The sequence below is a fragment of the Protomyctophum bolini genome (assembly GCF_963924005.1).
Source record: "Protomyctophum bolini genome assembly, chromosome: 2".
NCBI classification, from domain to species: Eukaryota; Metazoa; Chordata; class Actinopteri; order Myctophiformes; family Myctophidae; genus Protomyctophum; species Protomyctophum bolini.
This window is the reverse complement of record NC_137863.1, coordinates 24,700,067-24,721,056: the sequence shown is the minus strand read 5'-3', so window position 1 is coordinate 24,721,056 and position 20,990 is coordinate 24,700,067. Positions and strand designations below refer to the sequence as shown.

Below are 20,990 nucleotides of genomic sequence, written 5' to 3'. Positions count from 1 at the left end.
GTTCTTGACTGTACATATAATAATAATAATAATAATAATAATAATAATTTCAAGCACCTTTCATGACATAAAATGCAGCTCAAAGTGCTTTACAGAGCAAAAGAAAAGAAAAAGCATAAAACAACATTAGAATAATAGCAACAACATTAAAATAATAGCAAAAAGGCAATCAGGCAAAACAGTGAGGGCAACAACACAAAAAATTGAGGGGTGCTCTTATCATCGTACATCATCCATTCATTGTCAATGGGAATTTAATCAATCTTTGTGTAGGACAAAAATCAACTAAAAGCAAGAGTGAAGGTCTTGATCTGTGATTTAAAGCTGTCTACAGAGGCTGCCTGTGGAATGGGAGTTTATTCCAAGCCGTTGGCCCGTAGAATATGCAATCTTGGAATCCATTTTCTACAGAATATTTATTTTTTAATCTTAAAAATAAAGAAGTAAAGGGTTAGCTAGTGGTTTCCAAGATTGGTACATACGTAGTTTACGTACAGTACGTATATTTATCGGTATGCAATTCTGTCATCATGGAATGCTTGTCCCTTTTGGCGTTGCAGTGGAGCAGCCGGTGGGGAGTGTCTCCAACCTGCGAGTGGTAGAGTCTCTGGGCAGCACTGTGAGACTGGGCTGGACTGGAGTGGCTGGGGCCACACAGTACCGCATCCTGCTGCTCAACACAGAGGGTACGCTGAATGTTGTTTTATAACAGTACCACATCCTGCTGCTCAACACAGAGGGTACGCTGAATGTTGTTTTATAACAGTACCACATCCTGCTGCTCAACACAGAGGGTACGCTGAATGTTGTTTTATAACAGTACCACATCCTGCTGCTCAACACAGAGGGTACCTGAATGTTGTTTTATAACAGTACCACATCCTGCTGCTCAACACAGAGGGTACCTGAATGTTGTTTTTTATAACAGTACCACATCCTGCTGCTGTTATATTATCATTAGAACCTTAGTGTTTTACCAATTATTTGGGGATTATCCTCACAGCCTACAGGTTGGGAATCTGCATTCCCAATGAGTTGGGATGATGAGTGTGAATGTTCATGTCTGATGTGTGTTTGGTCTCACCTCAGCGAGGACAGAGGAAACCCGCAACATTCCCGGAAACCAGACGACCCTTGACCTCAGAGACCTGACGGTGGGAGTGTCTTATGGCGTCAGCGTGACAGCGCTGGTGGGGGCAAATGCTGGGGACCCAGTCACTGTGTACATCAAACCAGGTGAGGTGACCAATCGCAATGAAGGAAGCATTGTTTGCCAGTTTGGCAGATGGCTCAATCTTTCTGCCAGCTTGGTTACTGTCCAGTTCCTTTGGAATTAATAACTTGCCAGACAATATCAAACATGATTACTGATGATTATCATTTGAGATAACAAACCTGTTATCTCAAGTGAACAGGGATATAAAAAAGAAGAAAAACAAACATAACCAATGGATGGAGGGAAGAGGCTCTTGTTACAGATACACACATGGAAGCCAAATGTAGCAAGAATGATGGAAACAAACAAACTTAACTGATGACCTAGGATGAAATCCTGCCAATAAAACCTTTCTCCCGTGTCTCCCAATGTATACTGTGCCCTCAACATAACTCTTTGGCCGTCGCTGATAGAAAAGAAACAAAACTATCGTGGGACCATGCCAACATTCTGAACTGTTTGACACATGGTTCTTGTGTGCAATTAATTCCAGAGCAAGTTGCTGGGCGCCTGACTAACCTGAGAGTGACAAACCTAAACAGTCGGAGAATTCGAATTGCCTGGACAGGTGTTGCTGCGGCAACAGGTTACCGTGTTACCTGGAGACAAGGCACCAGTAAGTGGTGTGTCTTGCATCAGTTGCATGCACACTTTCTGTATTTGTTTAGTAGTGCAATTTTCACTTTTGTATCTTATATTTGATGTTGTCTTACATTTCAAAGAGAAGAACACAAATGTTGTCCTCTGTGTTAGGCGGGGAGCAGTCCCGCGTGCTGGGGGCGGACGCCTCGTCATTCACCCTTGAGAGTCTGCGGCCGGACGAGGCTCTGGTGATTGGTGTCACACCTGTGGTTGGCCAACGTCTCGGGGAAGTGGTCACTATCACCTCCAGAACTAACGCCAATGGAGGTTTGTAGGATTGATTGATTGAGCATGACGGACATGCAAACGGCACGAGTTCAGTCATACACTTGGTCTAAAAGGATTTACACAAAAAGGTCCTAGCTGGACTTGTTTCCATTGAGGTACTATGTATTCAATTCATCAGCATAACATAAAAATAACACCAAAATCAATATCATCACAAAGGTAAGACACTGAATGTATGAGGAGAAAAAATGGGTGGAGGGGTGATCACCTTTCTAAGGCAGAGCTGAATTTACCGATTTTCTGTTCTGTTTTAAAGGAAGCCAGTGAACCACATTTTTTAAGGGATGGGATCTGGGCATTCCACACTTGTGTGGCAGTGTTGTTTAAGGAGAATTGACCCATGTTTGCTCTACAGGTGGTCAGTGGTCAGGGGCCATCTCTGGCCTTCGTGTTGTGGACGTGACTAGCGGGAGGCTACGCATCACGTGGGCACCGGTCTCCAGATCAACTGGCTATAAGATTATGTGGCGCCGTGAGGATGGTAGGCAAAGATGAGCATGATCACAAATGAAACACTTTTCACTAACAAAAGAGGCAGCCTTGTCAATATCAATATGGGAAAAAATTATGACAGGCCAACAAAAGAATTATGGCTAGATTTGGTTCTTCATGAAATACAATCAGCACATGCTTCTCCCCTCGTGGGTATTTTTATTGGTAACGTTTTGAGATAGAAGGCTCTCCCTCAGACCTCTGAGGTTGAGCCTTCTGATATGATATGCATGTCATTATTGTTTAATCTAGCTCCACTTCTCCAGGTTCGTGTACAGATTGAAAAGGTTGCGTTTTGTTTATTTTGGGGTGCAGGGGTGGAGGCAACCGAGAACGTGGGTGCTGAAGTGACTTCCTATAGCATTGATGGCCTGCAGGCTGACTCTGCCTACGGGGTGTCAGTGTCCTCACTGAGTGGCTCTCGAGAAGGAAACCCTGCCGTGGTGAATATCAGGACAGGTACTATGCACCATCACACTCTAACACGCACGCACGCACGCACGCACACACACACACACACACACACACACACACACACACACACACACACACACTGTGACACACATCATCATCACTCTTGTCCAGAGCTTTTCCTTGGATGTGAACTGTTTGAACAGCCACAAGTCTTTACTGTCAGGCAGAAACATTGTATCTCCATACTTTATTTGTGTGGCAAGCAGACTATAGTTATAGTAGCTAATTGGCTACTATAACTATCGCTATGTTTTACAATCGTTTATAAAGACATCATAAAGTCAAGGAGTCACGTGACATTGTAATTGGCTGACAATATTAGTGGGAGGGGCCTATTTAAGCTACTGTGGCAACCACACTTTTCTAGTTATTATTATTTTAGAGTGGTGTCCGTGTTGTGGTGTCAGAACAGGCCAGATCCATGTATGGAGATATAGAGGTGATCAGGGCCAGAGCAGAGGCTTTTGTGCTGGTCCTGGACAACTGTGAATGTATGCCCCACCCAGTTATTAGTTTTTTCTAAAGCATTTCCAAATGAGGCTTTTGTGCTGGTTCTGGAATCTGGACAACCGGAAATGCAGCGTATCCGTTCCACCCATCTCATCTGTCTGTGTCCCTTTTATGCCCATATATGGACATTTCTGTATGTGTCTCTCTGTGTTCATTTATTCCTATATATGGAGTTCTGTGTCAGGCATGCCCACATTTGGAGTAGTGTGGATAGATAAATGATTTAAAGTTTGAAAAAGTGACTGTACATCTGGCAGAATGGAACTATACAGTAATCACGAGTGGAGGATGCTATTATATAACTGTATGCTGTACAGGTGTCTAGGTACAATGCTGGCCTATAAATGAACATTAGATGACAGTCGTATGACAGTGTTTCATAAAAAGTAACGCAAATAGCTGATCACAATGCGTGTTGTGATCTTTTAGATAATTTACCTGACATGCCCACAGGGAGTGGGACGCAATGTTGAAAGTGGATAAATCTGTAACCAGTGGCATCATTTAAGCAAAAGCTAAGGAATGGCAAGTTCACGACGCATGCACGCTCCGAAATATTTGGTCATTTTTGGACATATTTGGTTATTTGCCTCTTTTTTGGGCCTATTTTCCTCATGTGCGGTTATTTGTTTTGTTATTTGCGGTTATGAGTGCCAAGGTATGTCAGCTGCCATAGCTTTCCATACCCAAATGACGTCAATGCTTGTAACTAAATAAATAACTACATTGGATCCATTGGAACACAGGTTATTTTTTCCATTTCCTTACGTACAGGGTGGAAACATACAGGTTTCCACCCGACAGCGAAGAAAGAAAAATATATTCATGTACAGTTACAGTACAGGCTACCGGTTTTGGTAATAATCAATAAACCCGATATAGCTATGTGCATAACGCTTGGGACAATTAGCCTGACCTGTTCTGTTTCTCCGTAGAGCCCAGTCAAGTTGCAGTTGGAACTGTGACGTCCTTACAAATTCAGGAGGCCCACGGAGAGGTCGTCAGGGTCACCTGGGTCGGCGTGCAGGGAGCAACGGCCTATCGTGTGGCTTGGAAGCGAACGGATGGTACGCCTCTGGCCTGACGGAGAAAGATTTCATCAGAATAACCTCTTTGCTTTCTATATTGCAATGCCTCATATACTGTATTTACAGTGTTACATGGTACTGTACACTCACTGACTTTAAGCAGTCACACTGCATTTTTACTTATATCTCATGCATTGAGAGAGAAGTACTACCGTAGCAGACAACCCGCAGCACTCCAGGTTCAAACAAAATCCTTATAGGTGCAAGGCTCGAAAATATACGTTGATATGAAGAAAATGCCAGCACTCATTATATGTCCTTTTACAAGACTTTATTTACCTCTGAGACTGAAAACGTACGCGTTTCGGCCTGTCTGGCCTTCCTCAGCGTTTGTCAATATCTTATGCATTAACATTATTATTACTAGATCAGTACAGGGACACTGCACTCGAGCACAGTGTAAATTGAGAACGATGTACAGTAACTTACAGTAGGAATGCATGCCTCACCCCGTTATGCAATAATCATTGTCCCTGTTGTCAGATTGCTCACTGTAGCCATTAGACGTCAGAGTACCCAGTACTCAGGAGTGATGCACGCCGGCATACATTGTACACAGCCCGTTGCAAAAAAAACTGCTTAGATCTGGGGTGAAAAATGCTGTGTGCAAGTTCAGATTTAGTGGTTAAACCACTGCGGAGAAACATTTATAATGGATGCAGACAGACAGAGGTTTCCTCATTGTACAGTAGGATATACATTATATAAAAGAGATTCTACCCACAAGGTATTTTCTGAAGAAAAAGAATAATGATGAGAAGGAGGGAGAAAAAGTGTTTTATGGTAGTCAGCTTATAGGGTCATCACTGTTCCTACTGTGTGCTGCTGCCGCGGCAGGTGGAGAAGAGAGGAGTCAGCTGGTTGGAGGAGATGTGACGCTAGTGGACCTGAACCAGTTGGACCCAGGGGCCCAGTACGAGGTGAAGGTCATGGCTCTAGTCCAGAACAGGGAGGGATCCCCTGTGTCTGTCAGAGTCACCACAGGTAATGTAAACCAACCTTCCTACTGTCAGACATTCAGTATGGGTAGACGACACCGTACAACAATGTGTGCTCATTTAACAATAAATTGGCCCTTTCAAATCCATTTCCACACTGTGTAGTGTGCGGTTATTGAAGTGTGCGTATAAAACACGTGCATTATGTTGAAAAAAAAAACGTGTGTGTTTTCCCCATTTCCCTGACTCTGTTTGTTCATGCAGCTGGTCCCCTGACTCCCACACAGACTGTCACCAATTTGCGGGTGGCAGAGGTTACACAGAATTCTGCACTGCTCGGATGGTTACCACTGGCTGGTGCCAGAGGATACATCCTACGTTGGAGAGAGGAGCGAGGTGAGACACTTCATTGCAAATAACGGAATAATACACACACGCACGCACGCACGCACGCACGCACACACATCACATGTCACGCCCACCTAAAACACCATGTTTGCCTACCTTGCCATGTACACACTCCAGGTCAGATTGGCCTTACAATTTGCATAGTGGTGTGATATGATCCAGGGAAAGTCATGGCCAGGTCATGGAAATTACAATTTTGGCATTTAGCACAGATGCTCATCCAGAGTCCAGACTCTAGAGTGACTTACGAGTGCAAGATCAGAGGAAATACCATGAACCCTATTCAACAAATAACAGGGTAAAAAAAACTATAATGAAAACAACAACAATTTAGTGCATCAAATAAACTATAGGAGTAGTACACCAGGTCAAAACTAAAACAACCTGCTATCTAAATAAGTAGGCCACAGTTTATCTAAATAACACATCATTATGTGTTGAAAGTAGCAACATACTGTATCTGCATAGTGTAAGTATGGCAGGTATCAAAACAGGCTACAAGAAGGGATACAAGGAAAGTGTGCTAGGAGTTGAGGTAGAGTCTGAAGGGGGTGAGTTTTCAGAGTGACACATGCTTGGGAGCCAGGAGAGAGATGCTTGGACTGGAGTATTGGCCAGGGTGTTTGTATGGGATGAACACATGTCCTGTGTTAGCTGATGAGTGATAAGGGGCGTGGGGGTGGATCATGTCCTGAAGGTAAGGGGGGAATAATCCCACTGTAGATTAGTATCATCATCACATGTGTTTTCAATCTCATTCATGCAGACAGTTTAAACGGAGAACATTACTCGCTCTGCTCTTTTTTTGCCACTGTTTGTATCCCATTGAAAATATAAAGCAGAAGGAATAGCTGAGAGTGGTCTGAGGAGATTAGAATCCAGGCATGGTTTATGTAAAGGTTTACATACAGTAACAAGACTACAGAATCTCTCTGTTGCCAGTATTATATAGATGTCCGTAGTTATGGGAGTCTAGCCAGTAGCAAAAATCTCTGGACATGGTCACAAGAGGAAAGTTTGACCAAGATTGAACAGGAAGATTCTTGTCAAGAAAGATCAAAGTAAAACTTAAAAAATGTTTCAAGTCACTGTCTGTATGAAAACGGGCTCCATGGTAGCAGAAGGACTGCTCTACTTCTAGAACGGAATGCCCAAATCCTTTTTGACATGCCACAGTCCTTCTGGAACATTGTACAGTACAATGTCCTAAAAGGATTGTGGTATTTGAGGTTTTTGGTAAATCATGTTCACAGAACTGACAGAAGACAAGATCAGGATTTAAAAATAAAAAAACAGTTAAAACTCTGTGTGAAACATGGCTCAGTTATGGTTCAGGGTTGCTTTGCAGACTTAGGCCCTCATTTATCAATGGAGTGTAAATTCTGCCTTAAATCCGAGTGTGGGTTTTAGCATATGCTCACGTTGGCACAGCATTTATGAAGTGATCATAAACAGCTGATCCTTGCGTAATTTCGGTCTTGGCGTTGATAAATGTGACCGCTGAAATCAATCTGGTACAGCCTATAAAATCCTAGAGGGGTACAAAATCCAATCTGGGTGGGCATTGCCCCATTTCCTCCCTGTAGAGCCGCCACTGATTCCTGATAGGCCACGCGTCTCCAAAAATCCTGCATGTATGTGCTCATGCAAAACACTGTTATGTGGATATGACATACCTTTACATTACTTAATTTTTTTCACATGAATAATATTTATTAGTTTTATATTTTAGGAGTGAATACATAATCATGCATAGGCCCATTTTTGGCTGTACACCGCCTTGATAAATGAGGGCAGTCACTGGGTGCTAAACCTATTCAGTGAGAAATAAAGAATAATGGATGTTATACTTCTGTTAGATTCAACTTTAAGCTATATGATGCAACTTTCAACTACCTAACTGGGATTTAAACCCAGGCCCTCTGTGCAAGTGCTGAACATTAATACTACTGAACTAATACCTTCAGTTCAGGCAGTGCCACAACTAGTACTGGTCAAACCAGACCACAGGATATAAATGTCTCAATAGAAGAGAAGGCTATAGGGAGATCAATTTACAATCACCACAATTGTATAGTACCGTTTACAGTAGGTCACATTAACATACTTTACCATACAGATTGGACAAAGTAACATTTTATTAACTAAAAGACTTGTTAGTTGCTCTGGATAAGAATGTTTATTGAATTCAATAAACAATGTAAACTTATGGTAATAATCAGAATGTGAGTGAGTGCAGAGAGAACCGTGTAGGGCCTCTTTACTGTAGTATATATCTGTGTATGTTTCTTTGTCTTACTGTAAGTGTTTGTATTATTAAGACACAGGGCAAGGCCAGTCCGTCACGCTCCCTGCTTCAGCCAGCTCCTACCGGGTGACCGGGCTTCGTCTGGGTCTTCGTTACCGCTTCACAATACAGCCTACGTTTGACAGTGGACTGGGAGCTGAGGCCTCCGTGGAGGAACGCACTGGTAATGCACTGCCACATTTCGGTACTTTATCTGCATGGGTTCTTTCCTTATAACAGCCCCCTCCACCCCCCGGAGATAATATTAACCACCATACGCATTTATCTCTGTACAGTGTGTGTGGGTGGTCGGCTGGATGTTGTGTTCCTGGTTCCGGCCTCTCAGGACCGGGCAAGCTTGAGGGAACCTCTGCTGGCCCTTCTGACCAGTGCGGCTGGGTCGCTCTCCACCATCGGACCAAGCGACTCACAGGTGCAGTTTGGGAGCAAGCATGAACACTGTTGAGAAACTACAGACTATTTTATACAGTATTAGTGCATTCCATCTTTGTTAAATATTGGCTATTTAAGAAGAACAATTTAAAGCTGATCGGGTGATCGGAAATTGGCTCCAATCTCATGATCACACTCAGAGGTGTGAAAGACTGTGAGAGTGTCGAGCGGCCAAGGCAACAAATGAATAGAGACCAGTCCAGGGGACCTTCAATAAGGCTTTATTTCTCAATCACTTTGACATGTCATATGCATAACAACCTGTCATATCTCGGGTTCAAGACAACTGACTGCTTTTTATAGGGCAGTCCATTACCTGGTTAGCCCATACCATTCCCCATGGGTAACCATAACCATATTCCCCATTCTTAGAATCACACAATGCCATTTTATATAAACTTACTCCCTGTATATGCACCCTCAATACCCATTTACAATTAGTAGTTAGCATAGAATATATACACAACACATACAGGATTACATTAATTGTAGTCCATCCCAATCCCCCCCTGCTATCCATTTCCCACTTGGTCCCTCCCGGAACTATAAGAGGGGTGCCTATACCCAGAGGGAACTCATTTGCCCGAACACCACCCTGAGAGGAGGATGAGAGTAAACAGAGGTAAGTTTAGACATCAGAGATTTACATTCTTTCTTTACAAGTCTTCTCATTATACTGGTCAATTAGAAAGTCTGCTGTCCTATTTATTCCTAAACTAATGTGCCTTATATCTGCTCATTTGTAGGTGTATGAGGAGATCCACCACTTCAGAGAATCACCGACAACTCAGTGTCCCCCCCTTAACTTCAATAAATGCATTTGTTACAATTTGTGTCCTTATTTACATTATACATTATACATAGAATTGTGTTAGCATCTGCATTAGGTATAGTGACGGCGTCCGCCGTCACAAAGACACCTATGATAAACAAAGGAAATGCAACCCCTGCTATACATGATAAAAACGTGATCGGGACATCCCTAGCTGCTACAGTATAAACAATAGTATGTCAAAATTTAATGATTTTATTTTTTTTGTATGAATTTCAGACATGGGTAAAACGCTCCAAAAGAATGTAGTGTCTGTGACACATCATGCATTCAAAGATTGTATTGAATGCAGATTGTGGCCCCTAGATGTGTCACAGAGAGGGAGCGTTTTACACACTGAATACAAAAAAAAGAGGTCATTAACATTCTGACATATTATTGCTTATAGCAGCTTTAATGCAAACTCACTTGCACTCATTCTGTTTTTTCAGAGAAGATTAACATTAATTTGTTCTACAAGCGCAAACTTTAGATAATGGACGATTTACTTTTCTGGCAAGTGGACATGACCTTTGGGCAAGTAGAAAATTACCTGTACTTGACTGACGGGCAAGTGCCTTTGAGACTTTAGTCAACCCCTGTATTCTTGTTCTATTCTGGCTAGATTGTGATAGTGATGTCCTTTGTGCCTCCTGTTGTCTTCAGGTGGGAGTCGTAGTCTACAGTTCCAGACCCAAAGTTTGGTTCCTGCTTAATCGCCACAGCAACTCTCAAACACTGCTTGAAGAGATCCTATCCACACCCTTTGATGATAGTCCAGGGAATAACATAGGTCAGTGTCATTCGTCTATGTCTGTGTTTTTTACCCCACAAACTTAAACATAATGACCATGTTTATTTTTTGTTATTTTGTGGAAGTGATTAGGTTGGCTCTCTTTAGATATGTAACACTGTGGCTCCCCCTTCAGGGGAAGCACTGACATTCACTCGACAGTTCCTGCTGACCACCACATCTGGACGGAGACCCAGGGTTCCTGGTGCCGTGGTCATCATCTCCGACAGCAGATCCTCAGACAACATCACTCTCCCAGCAAGTGCTGTCAAAGCCGCAGGTAGGTTGCTACTGCGTAACCCGACACATTATGACTGTCACAGATGACTCTTGCTATTTAGATTGATTGTGTTTTGTATTTTGTATAAATAAGCACTATAGAAATAAAATTTGAATGAAAGAGTTTTCCTCATTTCTGGATGGATCCTCAGGTCAAATGCTAGTCGCAGATAATTAGGATTAGCAGAGCAGATTTCTGGTTGAGGTTGCTCATTGTAGGTTGCTCTACGTTGTTATCACAGAAGTATCTAATTGTCTCTGGTATTTATAATTTTTTATTGTTAACCCCCCCCTCATTTAGCCACCTCCATTTGCCCCTAACAAACCCACGTGCAAATTCAAATACACTTTAGTCTACCTTTGAGTTTATACTGAGTTCCTTGAGTGTAGTGTTTTGTTCATACAATATCTCATGAAAACATTCCTGCCTTTTCTTCTCACAAAACAACATCTCTTCTTTTCTCCATGTGCCCAGCAGGTGCAGTGACAGTCCTGGCAGTGGGTCTGGGTCGGGCGGACCGTGAGGAACTGCGCCAGTCGGTGACAGATGGCAGCACCCAGAACCTCTTGCATACTGCTGATGCAGCACAGCTGGGCACCCTGCATTCTGACCTGGCAGACCTGCTCTGTGGCATTGCTAGGATTCCAGAGGTAGGGACAAAACAGGACATGTTGATGAAGGAAGAAGTAAAAGTTCATGTCATGTCTGAAACATGGATTTTATTTTGTATCATCCATATCATTTGAAAGTACTAGGAAATTAGGAGATTTAACTAGAAGAAACATAATTTTGTTTTTTTCTGCTGCTGCAGTTGGAAAGAATGACAAATAAAGCAATCTTGATCTTAATCTTGATCTTGAAATAGTTTTTAAAATCCTCATGTGCTTTTTTTCACTGTTTTTTTTTGTTATTACTGTTCAACATAAATCTTTAGCACGCCATTTGGGAACCCCTAACTGCTCCCAATGTGCAGAACCTTGCATGGTTGCCTCTGCCATCGGTGTATGAATGGGTGAACGTGATGCACATTATAAAGCACTTTGGATAATAAAGGCACTCTAGGAATGCAGACTATTTAACATTTATATGGTTCCATTTGGAGAGCTTATAACTGAGATCACAATTTCTCTAAACAAATGAAAATAAGGTACAAAGAAGCTGTACTTGTAAAAGAGGGTTTGGGGACAGTCAAATAGCTAATCAATAAGAACAAAGATTGACATTGAACACATTATTAAACTTGAACACACATGAATGTCATGGAGGACTCATGCAGGAGTCTGAATATCTGAATAAAAAACATTTGGGGAAATCAAAAATGAAGGGGTTTCTCAAAATGTTGATGTTCCTTCATGCATCTGATTTGTTTGTTTGTGATATGTTTTCAGATAATCCCTGGGACAGAACGGTGTACTGTGCAGTGTCCTCGGGTATGTACACAGTGGTGGAACAAGTGTTTGTCATGGGGCAACCCGTGCCCTAGAGACAGAGATAAACTGTGCATAGCATTCATCAGCAAATCAGAGAGGCAGATGTCGAAAGCAATGATTCATTTCCATTTTGTAATCCTGGGCTCTACACTCCCTCTGCCAACCTGGGGAGAGCAACGGATTGACCTCATGCTTCCTTCAGTGCATGAGTAGTCCAAGCCGCTTCTTTTCACCTGACAGGGGGGGAGTTTATTTTTTTAAATAATCTGGGGATCCCCCAAAATGATTGAGAACAGGTTGAGAAGCCCTGAAGTAGGTTACACAGCAGCAGATTGATATATTTCATAGTGTTGTTAAATATATCAATCCAGTATACAGTAGGTGGCAGTATACACCTAGACACATTGTGGTGTGACCCCAATAAAAGTTCCTTAACTTCCTGATTTATTCCTAATTTCTGTTATTTGGTGCTTTGTTTTGACAATGTGTTATTTCATTTAGCATTATTATTTTTTCCCCGGGCCTGCACTGTGAACAATTATGCACGTGTGGAAGTAATTAAAATACAAAAGCCAGCATGTGTGGACCTTTTCACAGTATTTTTTTACTTAAGTAAAAGTGTGAATAACGCATTGTAGAAATAATCCTCCTCTATAGATAGATTGCGTATTTTCAAATAGCCAAAGTGACGTGAGTAATGTATGTAGAAGTACAGTAATTACCTCTTGAGATATAGCGAGTAGAAGTAAAGAATTGAAATTAGAAAATACTTTAGTAAAGTAAAAGTACTACAAAATTGTAGTTAAGTGCAGTACTTGAGTAAATATACTTTATAAATAAATTTAAATTTACTTTACACCACTGTATGTACATCACAGTACATGTACAGTATGTACATCACACTGATTGTCATCATTAAAGAAAATCATATATCCGACTGGAGGCATCCAGGCCCAACACACTGAACCTGTGTTGGGTCTGGATGCATCCAGACCCAACACACTGAACCTGTGTTGGGTCTGGAGGCCTCCAGACCCAACACACTGAACCTGTGTTGGGTCTGGATGCATCCAGGCCCAACACACTGAACCTGTGTTGGGTCTGGAGGCCTCCAGACCCAACACACTGAACCTGTGTTGGGTCTGGATGCATCCAGGCCCAACACACTGAACCTGTGTTGGGTCTGGAGGCCTCCAGTCGGATATATGATTTTTTTCTTACTGCATCTAATACCCTTGAAGCTCGTTCAATCTCGTCACTTTTTCTCCATCTCTCCTCTAAATATTGTATGATCTCTCTTATTTCCCTCAGGGTTCGAAGGGGGATTATGGAGAGAAGGTACAGTGTGCAAAATGTGTCTCATTATTCTTCTACTTGCCTGTAGTAATCTGATGGGTCTGGGAGATTAATCTGATGGGTTTCTGCTGTAATGGTTTATCTGTATTGCACTCTGTAGCACTCTACCAAAACAGAACAACAGAACAAAAATGTGTTATCTCCAATCCTGTATTTTGTTCAATCCTCTAGGGTGAGAGAGGCAGAGATGCTGCTGATGGACGCAAAGGAGAGCCTGTGAGTCTTTTGATACCAGACTGGAAGCAGTACAGTGACAGATTTTGCCTTCATTTTACTTATAGATTAGTACATTGATGTAGACACAGTATGGTTCCAATTAGGGCTGTCAGTTCACCTCTATAATCCAATTCGAATTTCATTGCTTAATTATTTGTAATTTTCGAATATATTCGAATATTTACATTGTATTTTAGCTCATATTTAGCCTATAATAATACACAGAATAACAAGGTTTTGACGATGCACGTTCTGTCCACTAGAGGGCCCCCCCTTCCAAACGACAAAGCAGTACTTTCAGAACATGTAATAATGGTTTTCGGCACAAAATAGCGTTTAAACTGTTGTTTTATTGAGCACAGTGCACTCAGCACGGTAAGATTGTTGTCTGTCTATAGTGCAAATGCATTTTACAGTGAACGTTGTATACTTCTGATACAGTATAGTCTGAGTAGTGAGTAGGCTAGTCAGGAATCATGAACTTTTTCTTTTTTCTTTTTAAACGGAATGCTGTCACGATGAACAGGCCATCATTAGTAAATAGCAATGAAGATATATAGAGATGCCTATATTTTGCGCTAAAGTAATTGTTGAATAACACATAAATGTAGGTTTTAAGGCTAGAATGGCATTGTAGTGGACTATAGTGAGAGGCGAGATTGTCTTTCCTTCATTGCGGGACTGCAGGACTAGTCTGGAGATATAGTCGTGGATGATCAGCTTCAGACAGTCAGTGTTTTGGTTCGTACCTGGAGTTTTGCATTATCTCCGCTGTGCACAGCAGCACAGGGGAACTGTCTTTAATATATCCATGGTCGTTTTCAGTTGCTTTCCATGTGCAACACAAAAGTAGCCTACCATGTGTTTGTTTTGGTAATAGCCTACTGCAGGCGCAGCCATGCTGATTCACGTAATCGCGTAGGACAAAATGAAACCAGCCGGACCAACGTTAATGGTTTAATGCACGTAGGACCCGCATTTTCAAACTGTCCACAATATGCGACAGACTCGACGGTACTAATAAAACATGCGAGTGATTCTTCTTAGTTGCAGCGCGCTGTGCGACTGCGTGTGTGCATGCGTGCAGAGGAGGGAGGAGGTGACGAGGCGCGCGTGTGACCGTGTGTGCGTGCGTGCAGATGGGAGATTTCACAGCGGTAGATTCGTTACTCAATACATTTAGTGAGCGGATAAAATAACATAAAACAAAATAAAAATATTAAATAGAATTAATAAATGATAAAAGCTCCATTCGAATGGCAATTTTAGCTTTCGAATATATATATATTTTTTAATATTCGAATTTCTTTCATATTATGAAATTCGTTCTGACAGCCCTAGTTCCAATATATATGTGTGTGTGTGTGTGTGTGTGTGTGTGTGTGTGTGTGCGCGTGCGCGCTGCAGGGCCGTGATGGTTTTCCTGGGAGGGAGGGTCCAGCGGGCCCAGAAGGGCGACCAGGCACCCCAGGCCGAAGTGAGGGCCCTTCAGTTGGCGTCCGAGGAGAGAAGGGGGAGAGGGTAAATGAGTGTCACTAATGCCACAGCAATGTCATATAATTAGCTTGTACAATACATGCTGAACTATTGGCTAATGTGGCGTTGGTTGTGTGTCTATAGGGTTTCCCTGGTATTGATGGGAGTCCTGGGTTACCAGGCAGACCAGGATCCACTGGCTCCGCAGGAGTCCCTGTGAGTAGGACTTGTAGTGATTCCCAACCTGTGGACCGGGCCCACTGGTGGGCCGTGAGGATGTTGCAAATGCATGTGGGCAAAACATAATTGGCAAAACAATACGATACCTATCAATCAATCAATCAATCAGTCTTGTCAAAACTCGACTATTGTAACTCCCTCCTTACTGGCCTACCAGCATGTGCACTTAAGCCTCTCCAGCTGATCCAAAATGCCGCAGCTCACATGTCTCCCCCCTGCTCCGCTCCCTCCACTGGCTCCCGGTCGCTGCCCGCACAGAATACAAAACTCTGATGCTGGCATTCAAAGCAACCAAAGGTATGGCTCCCCCATATCTTGCAAGTATGATCGAACCCTACAAACCCTCCCGCGCACTCAGATCAGCCAACGCAGGGAAGCTGGAAGTACCCTCACTAAAAACGCCGGGACAACGCTCCACACGTCCCAAACTCTTCTACCTTCTGGCTCCAAAACTGTGGAATGCACTTCCCATTGCATCATGGCCCATAGCACTTACCCTACCCCCTTAGATAGCATTTCTGTAGACTTAGATAGCATTTGATACAGACTTATAGCATGTTATGTAGACAGCACTATAATTGCATTGTATGTAGTCATAGCACGTCATAGTACATATGTATAGCATAGTAGTATATATACATAGTTTATATGTATAGTTTCATTATATTCCACTGTTACTTTCTTAGCTTACGCATGTTTCATGATTAATGTTTTTATGTGATGTATTCCCATGCTTTTTTTGTTCTTGCTTAATGTAAGTCGCTCTGGATTAAGAGCGTCTGCTAAATGCCTAAATTGTAAATTGTAGTCAAACTCTATTGACAGCCGTAGCCAAAAGAAGTCATACAAACAATTTAAAAACATACAAAACAATTCATAAATACAGGAGGAAGGTTTTATATATATATATATATATATATCTTGCAACCTTCCTCAGTCTTCAGCCTGAGGAAAGTCAGCAAGTGGCAGTGTGCGGGTCTCCCTCCTTCTCCTACAATACATCTACTGCATTGGCTATTCAAAAAGAGCAGAAATGCAATCTCAGTTTGTACATCTGGTATTTGAACATTTTTGAAATTCCTTGAAAGTGTGAGAACTACTCATTTAGAAGACATTTGTAGAATCAGGCTCTGGTCCTACTGGGTTAAGGTGGGGGCCTGGTCCAGAGGTTGGCAACTGCTATGATATAGTAATCTCATATTTATTTCATACATGTCTTGTGCACGTCTTGTGAGCATAAATATGATTTGTCACCTCCAGGGTACACAAGGCCTACCGGGCATCAGAGGAGACACTGTGAGTCATCTTCAACATATTATGCACAGAAACACTCCCATATCATGCTAATATTAATGTGTTACTTCATCTGTGATTTCATGCAGAACTAGCCGCAAGCAACTCTTCTATTCTATTTTTAATATCTGGCATCTAGAGTTGCGATACTAACCCTTGGCAGTCCATACATGTACATCCAAACAGAAAGGTCCTATCTGATTGTATTAAACGGTGTTAAACTCACCAACATTGCAGCTGTATGGAAAGCTTGGATTAACATCATTGAATCTACGAAGTTTTTGTTTCATAAACATCCACTGTACATACATGTTATGAGCTACTTTCAGCAGGTGTAGGTGATTTATTTGTGTGTGTGTGTGTGTGTGTGTTGTGTGTGTGTGTGTGTGTGTGTGTGTGTGTGTGTGTGTGTGTGTTCGATTTTGACGTGTTCGTTGGAAAACGAGCACTTCCAACACTTGTCTACGGTGGATTTTTATCAAACAAAAACCGTGCAGATACAGTAGAAAGAGGATAATTCATGCTTTCCGTAAAGCTGCAACGTTGGACTTTTCTGTTTCGATGTATGGGCTGTCAAGGGTTGGTCTTAAAGTTAGGATGTAAGAGTTGCTTGTGGCTAACCAGGACCATTGTTGCTGGGTGAGCATCTGTGTTGTGTGATGATTTCTATTGTTCTAGGGTGAAGCAGGGGTGCCGGGAGCAGGAGGGTCAAGGGGGGACAAAGGTGAAAGGGTGAGTTGAATATAGTTGACAAATCTGTGGTTGCATACTGTACATACGTACAAAGAGAGAATGTTCTGCTGAGTGCTGCATTATGAACTTGTCTGCGTCACCTTGTCACTGACAAACTTATTATTTCAAGTATGTCTGGCATGAGAAACTGAACAATATTTGTATTTTATTAAATGTGGACTCAAATAAAGTAATTGAAATGTATGTGTGTGTGTGTGTGTGTGTGTGTGTGTGTGTGTGTGTGTGTGTGTATTCCAGGGTGACCCAGGCCCTGGAGTATCAGGAGGCGGTCTTCCAGGGAGGAAGGGAGAGCCAGGGATCCCAGGAATATCGGTAAGTGAGTGACATGTGCACACTAGGGCTGTTTTAAGTTGCCACTTAATGGCCAGGAAAATGCTTAGCAATAATGCCACGGCTTTTGGAAAGATATTAAAACTATTAATGGGTCTAAAGCAGTACTGCCTTGCAACATGGAAAGTGTGTCTAGTGCAGATAATATAACTGAACTTTGAGGCAGCACTATGCTACTTTGTTTAACTGTGTCAGTAACGAACCCTACTGTATAAGCAATCTAGAAGAGGAAGGGGTACTATTCAGTCCTCATGAGAATCTGAGATACACCAAGCTATAAGGCACTAGCTGATGGTGTACTGCCAGACTCCTTGCTTACAGTGGTTCTAGTGCCTGTCATTAGACAAGGCTGGCAAGGTATGGACAGTTATAGACCCATCGCCCTAGCCAGCGTACTGTCTAAAGTGCTAGAAAGGTTACTACTAGACAGGCTAAGTAAATTTTATATACACCACAGACAATCAATTTTGCTTTAAAGCTAAACACGGTACAGACTTGTGTGTATATATATGCATTAAAAGAAGCAGTAGACTCATACAGAAGTCACGGCTCTACCATGCTGTTTTATCAATGCGTCCTGTGCTTTTGATAAAATCAATCACCACAAGCTCTTTGTCAAACTCAAGCAGAGGGGTGTGCCTGGATGCATCATATGTATCCTGGCATACTGGTATGTCAAACAGAGTACTGGTATTCAGGTGAAATTGGGGAACAGCCTATCCTCCCCCTTTAGTGTAGGCAAGGGGGTACGGCATGGGGGGCTGCTGTCCCCCGCCCTCTTCAATTTGTTTATGGATGACCTACTGTATCTAGGCTGCTGGGAGGGTGTACGACTGGCTGCATGATAGGTAATACTTTGACTAACCATTTTATGTATGCTGATGATTTGGCCATTGTATTAGTAGTGCAGGGTTCCAACAGCTACTTAACATATGCTCAGCATATGGGGTGAAGTTTGATGTCATATACAATGCAAAAATGAGTGTGATTTTGATCTGCATGACCAAAGAGGACCAGAAACAAAATTTTCCAGTGTTCCACTTGTCAGGTCATAGCCCCACTGTGTGCAGCAGTTGTAAATATTTGGGGCACATCATTCATGATAAGATGGAAGATGATGCTGACATGTACAGACAGCGCAGAATGTTCTATGCACAAGCTAACATGTTAGTCAGGAAATTCCACTATTGCTCTGAAATGTCAAAGTGAATTTATTTAAAGCCTACTGCACCCCGCTGTATACAGCCCCCTTATGTGTGAATAATAAAAAAGAAAGCAATGATGCTCTCAGGATTCTCCTGAAGAAGCCTAGGGGTGGCAGTGCTAGTCAGCTATTCTGTGACTCTGGTCTAACCACCTTCCAGGCTCTTTTGAGAAACCTCATGTTTAGTTTTAAAGGCAGACTTGATGGGTCTCATAATGAAGTCCTTAATGTGTTGACCAATCCGAGGTATAGCACAGTAAGATACTGATCTTGTGGAAGCACTGGTATGCGTGCCTCCTATAGTCTTTTTACTAGGGCTTTTTTAGATTTGTATTCTTGTATCTTTTAAGTTTTTGGTAGTTTGAAAATGTATGGAAATATTTCAACATGGAAACAAATATGACGATTATGCAATTTTATTTGTTATTATCTTAAATAATAAATAGCAGATATATGAGCTTATAGCACATCAGTTCGTGCCACACTATGAGCTTGTAGATCTGCTATTTTTTTATCTTGAAAATTTGTGGAAATCTTTGAATACATACCGTACATTTTAAATAAAGCAAACATTTTTAACTCAAATCTTTGCTTCTGGAGGTCCCTGACCTGACATAAAATATTTTGAGATGGGGTCTGTAGCCAAATACATATCATTTTGGGGATCCTTGACATGAATAAGTTTAAGAACCACGGCAATAGATCATACCACCAACATAGGCTACTGTTCCTATTGAACCATTAGCCAGTTGAGATGTCTTTGTGTCTGGAGCTCCATGCCATCCGTGTTCCAATAATGAGTGATTTGAAGGTGGTAACATGCAGTGCTGCGCCAACATCAATGTAAATCAATGGTTTCTGTGTCAGGATAAAGACAGACCTTTTTGGAACGTTATCAATGCAATTACTGATACAGCACGTCCATGGGGTCTGTGTCTGAGGACTGTGTGACTCCACAGGCGTGCCGAGACACCGGCCCCGCTTCACATGATCAAAGCAGTCTTGTACCATAGGACTCCATTGACTCAGACTAGATTGGAACCTCTTGTTTCAGCCTCTGCCTGTGTGGGCAATGGAGTAGCTCAACAGAGATGTAATCTAATTTGCAGAGCAGTGGACAGAGTTATGTCAGGAAAGTACGTCCTAACGGAGATTTATTTTCTATTTTGTCAATTTAGCGCACCCTTTCTAGTTTATTAAGGTTTTTCCATTGATTTATTGATTGATTGAATGCATGTCATTCTTTATTTCAGAGGTCCATGTCACATATCAAATGACAATCACAACGGATTGATTGAATGATTTATTGACAAAAATGCATATAACCATTTGTACATATCTGTTAAAAGATAAAAAACACTTCAGAAACTTATTTTCATGAGTGCAAATGTGTGTAAACTGAGAGCCATGTTTCTTACATACAGAACAATAAAATCAATAATAAATACATTAATACAATATCAACATACTAGACAAGTAATAACAAAGAACAACATGGGTACAGTGAATAGAACCTGTTACAACTAAACTAGTTGATGTTTAAGTCCAGCTGCTATTCAGCCAGCTCCTTTGTTTAAAAAGCATACCGGTATGTTGTTTTTGAGACTTGATGTTTTGTTGGTATGCTAATTACTTTGCAGCGGTTAATTGATTTCTTTGCACTCTATTTTCATGATCACTGTCATTTGTGATAGCAATAGGCATTTGCCTAATTGCTATTTAAATTTTTAACTAGCTTCCAGCTTTTTTGCGGGGGGGAAATCTGTCACGTCATAAATCCTACTCTTGATTAGTAATCTGGCATCTGTTTAAATAACATGCTTAAATTACGTTCTTAACATTGTGGTAAAACAAACTACAGTATACAGTATGTCTGCATGGTAGCCATATCTTCGGTCAACCGTTCCACATCAATCCAGGTGTCAAGAAGGGGTACAAGGAGAGTGAAGTGCTAGGGGATGAGATGGACTCTGAAGAGATGAGTCTTCAGGTGGAAATTGGGAGTGAGTCTG

The 20,990-nt window shown here is 41.9% G+C and overlaps 1 protein-coding gene across 1 annotated transcript in view; it reads left to right on the top strand.

Annotated features, from left to right (window-relative positions):
• Positions 1-20,990, top strand: part of LOC308333335 (collagen alpha-1(VII) chain-like) — a gene marked incomplete at its 3' end in the record, with an annotated part of 63,290 nt that overhangs the window by 31,379 nt on the left and 10,921 nt on the right. The window contains exons 15-36 of the mRNA XM_080789683.1: positions 561-686; positions 1,090-1,236; positions 1,710-1,832; positions 1,970-2,125; positions 2,502-2,627; positions 2,954-3,097; positions 4,558-4,689; positions 5,548-5,694; positions 5,913-6,044; positions 8,378-8,527; positions 8,640-8,776; positions 10,274-10,400; positions 10,537-10,680; positions 11,158-11,330; positions 12,069-12,110; positions 13,422-13,448; positions 13,638-13,682; positions 15,090-15,203; positions 15,303-15,374; positions 16,659-16,694; positions 17,370-17,423; positions 17,682-17,756. Coding sequence (XP_080645809.1) covers positions 561-686; positions 1,090-1,236; positions 1,710-1,832; positions 1,970-2,125; positions 2,502-2,627; positions 2,954-3,097; positions 4,558-4,689; positions 5,548-5,694; positions 5,913-6,044; positions 8,378-8,527; positions 8,640-8,776; positions 10,274-10,400; positions 10,537-10,680; positions 11,158-11,330; positions 12,069-12,110; positions 13,422-13,448; positions 13,638-13,682; positions 15,090-15,203; positions 15,303-15,374; positions 16,659-16,694; positions 17,370-17,423; positions 17,682-17,756 — 2,429 coding nt within the window. The remainder of the gene's footprint in view (positions 1-560; positions 687-1,089; positions 1,237-1,709; positions 1,833-1,969; positions 2,126-2,501; positions 2,628-2,953; positions 3,098-4,557; positions 4,690-5,547; positions 5,695-5,912; positions 6,045-8,377; positions 8,528-8,639; positions 8,777-10,273; positions 10,401-10,536; positions 10,681-11,157; positions 11,331-12,068; positions 12,111-13,421; positions 13,449-13,637; positions 13,683-15,089; positions 15,204-15,302; positions 15,375-16,658; positions 16,695-17,369; positions 17,424-17,681; positions 17,757-20,990) is intronic.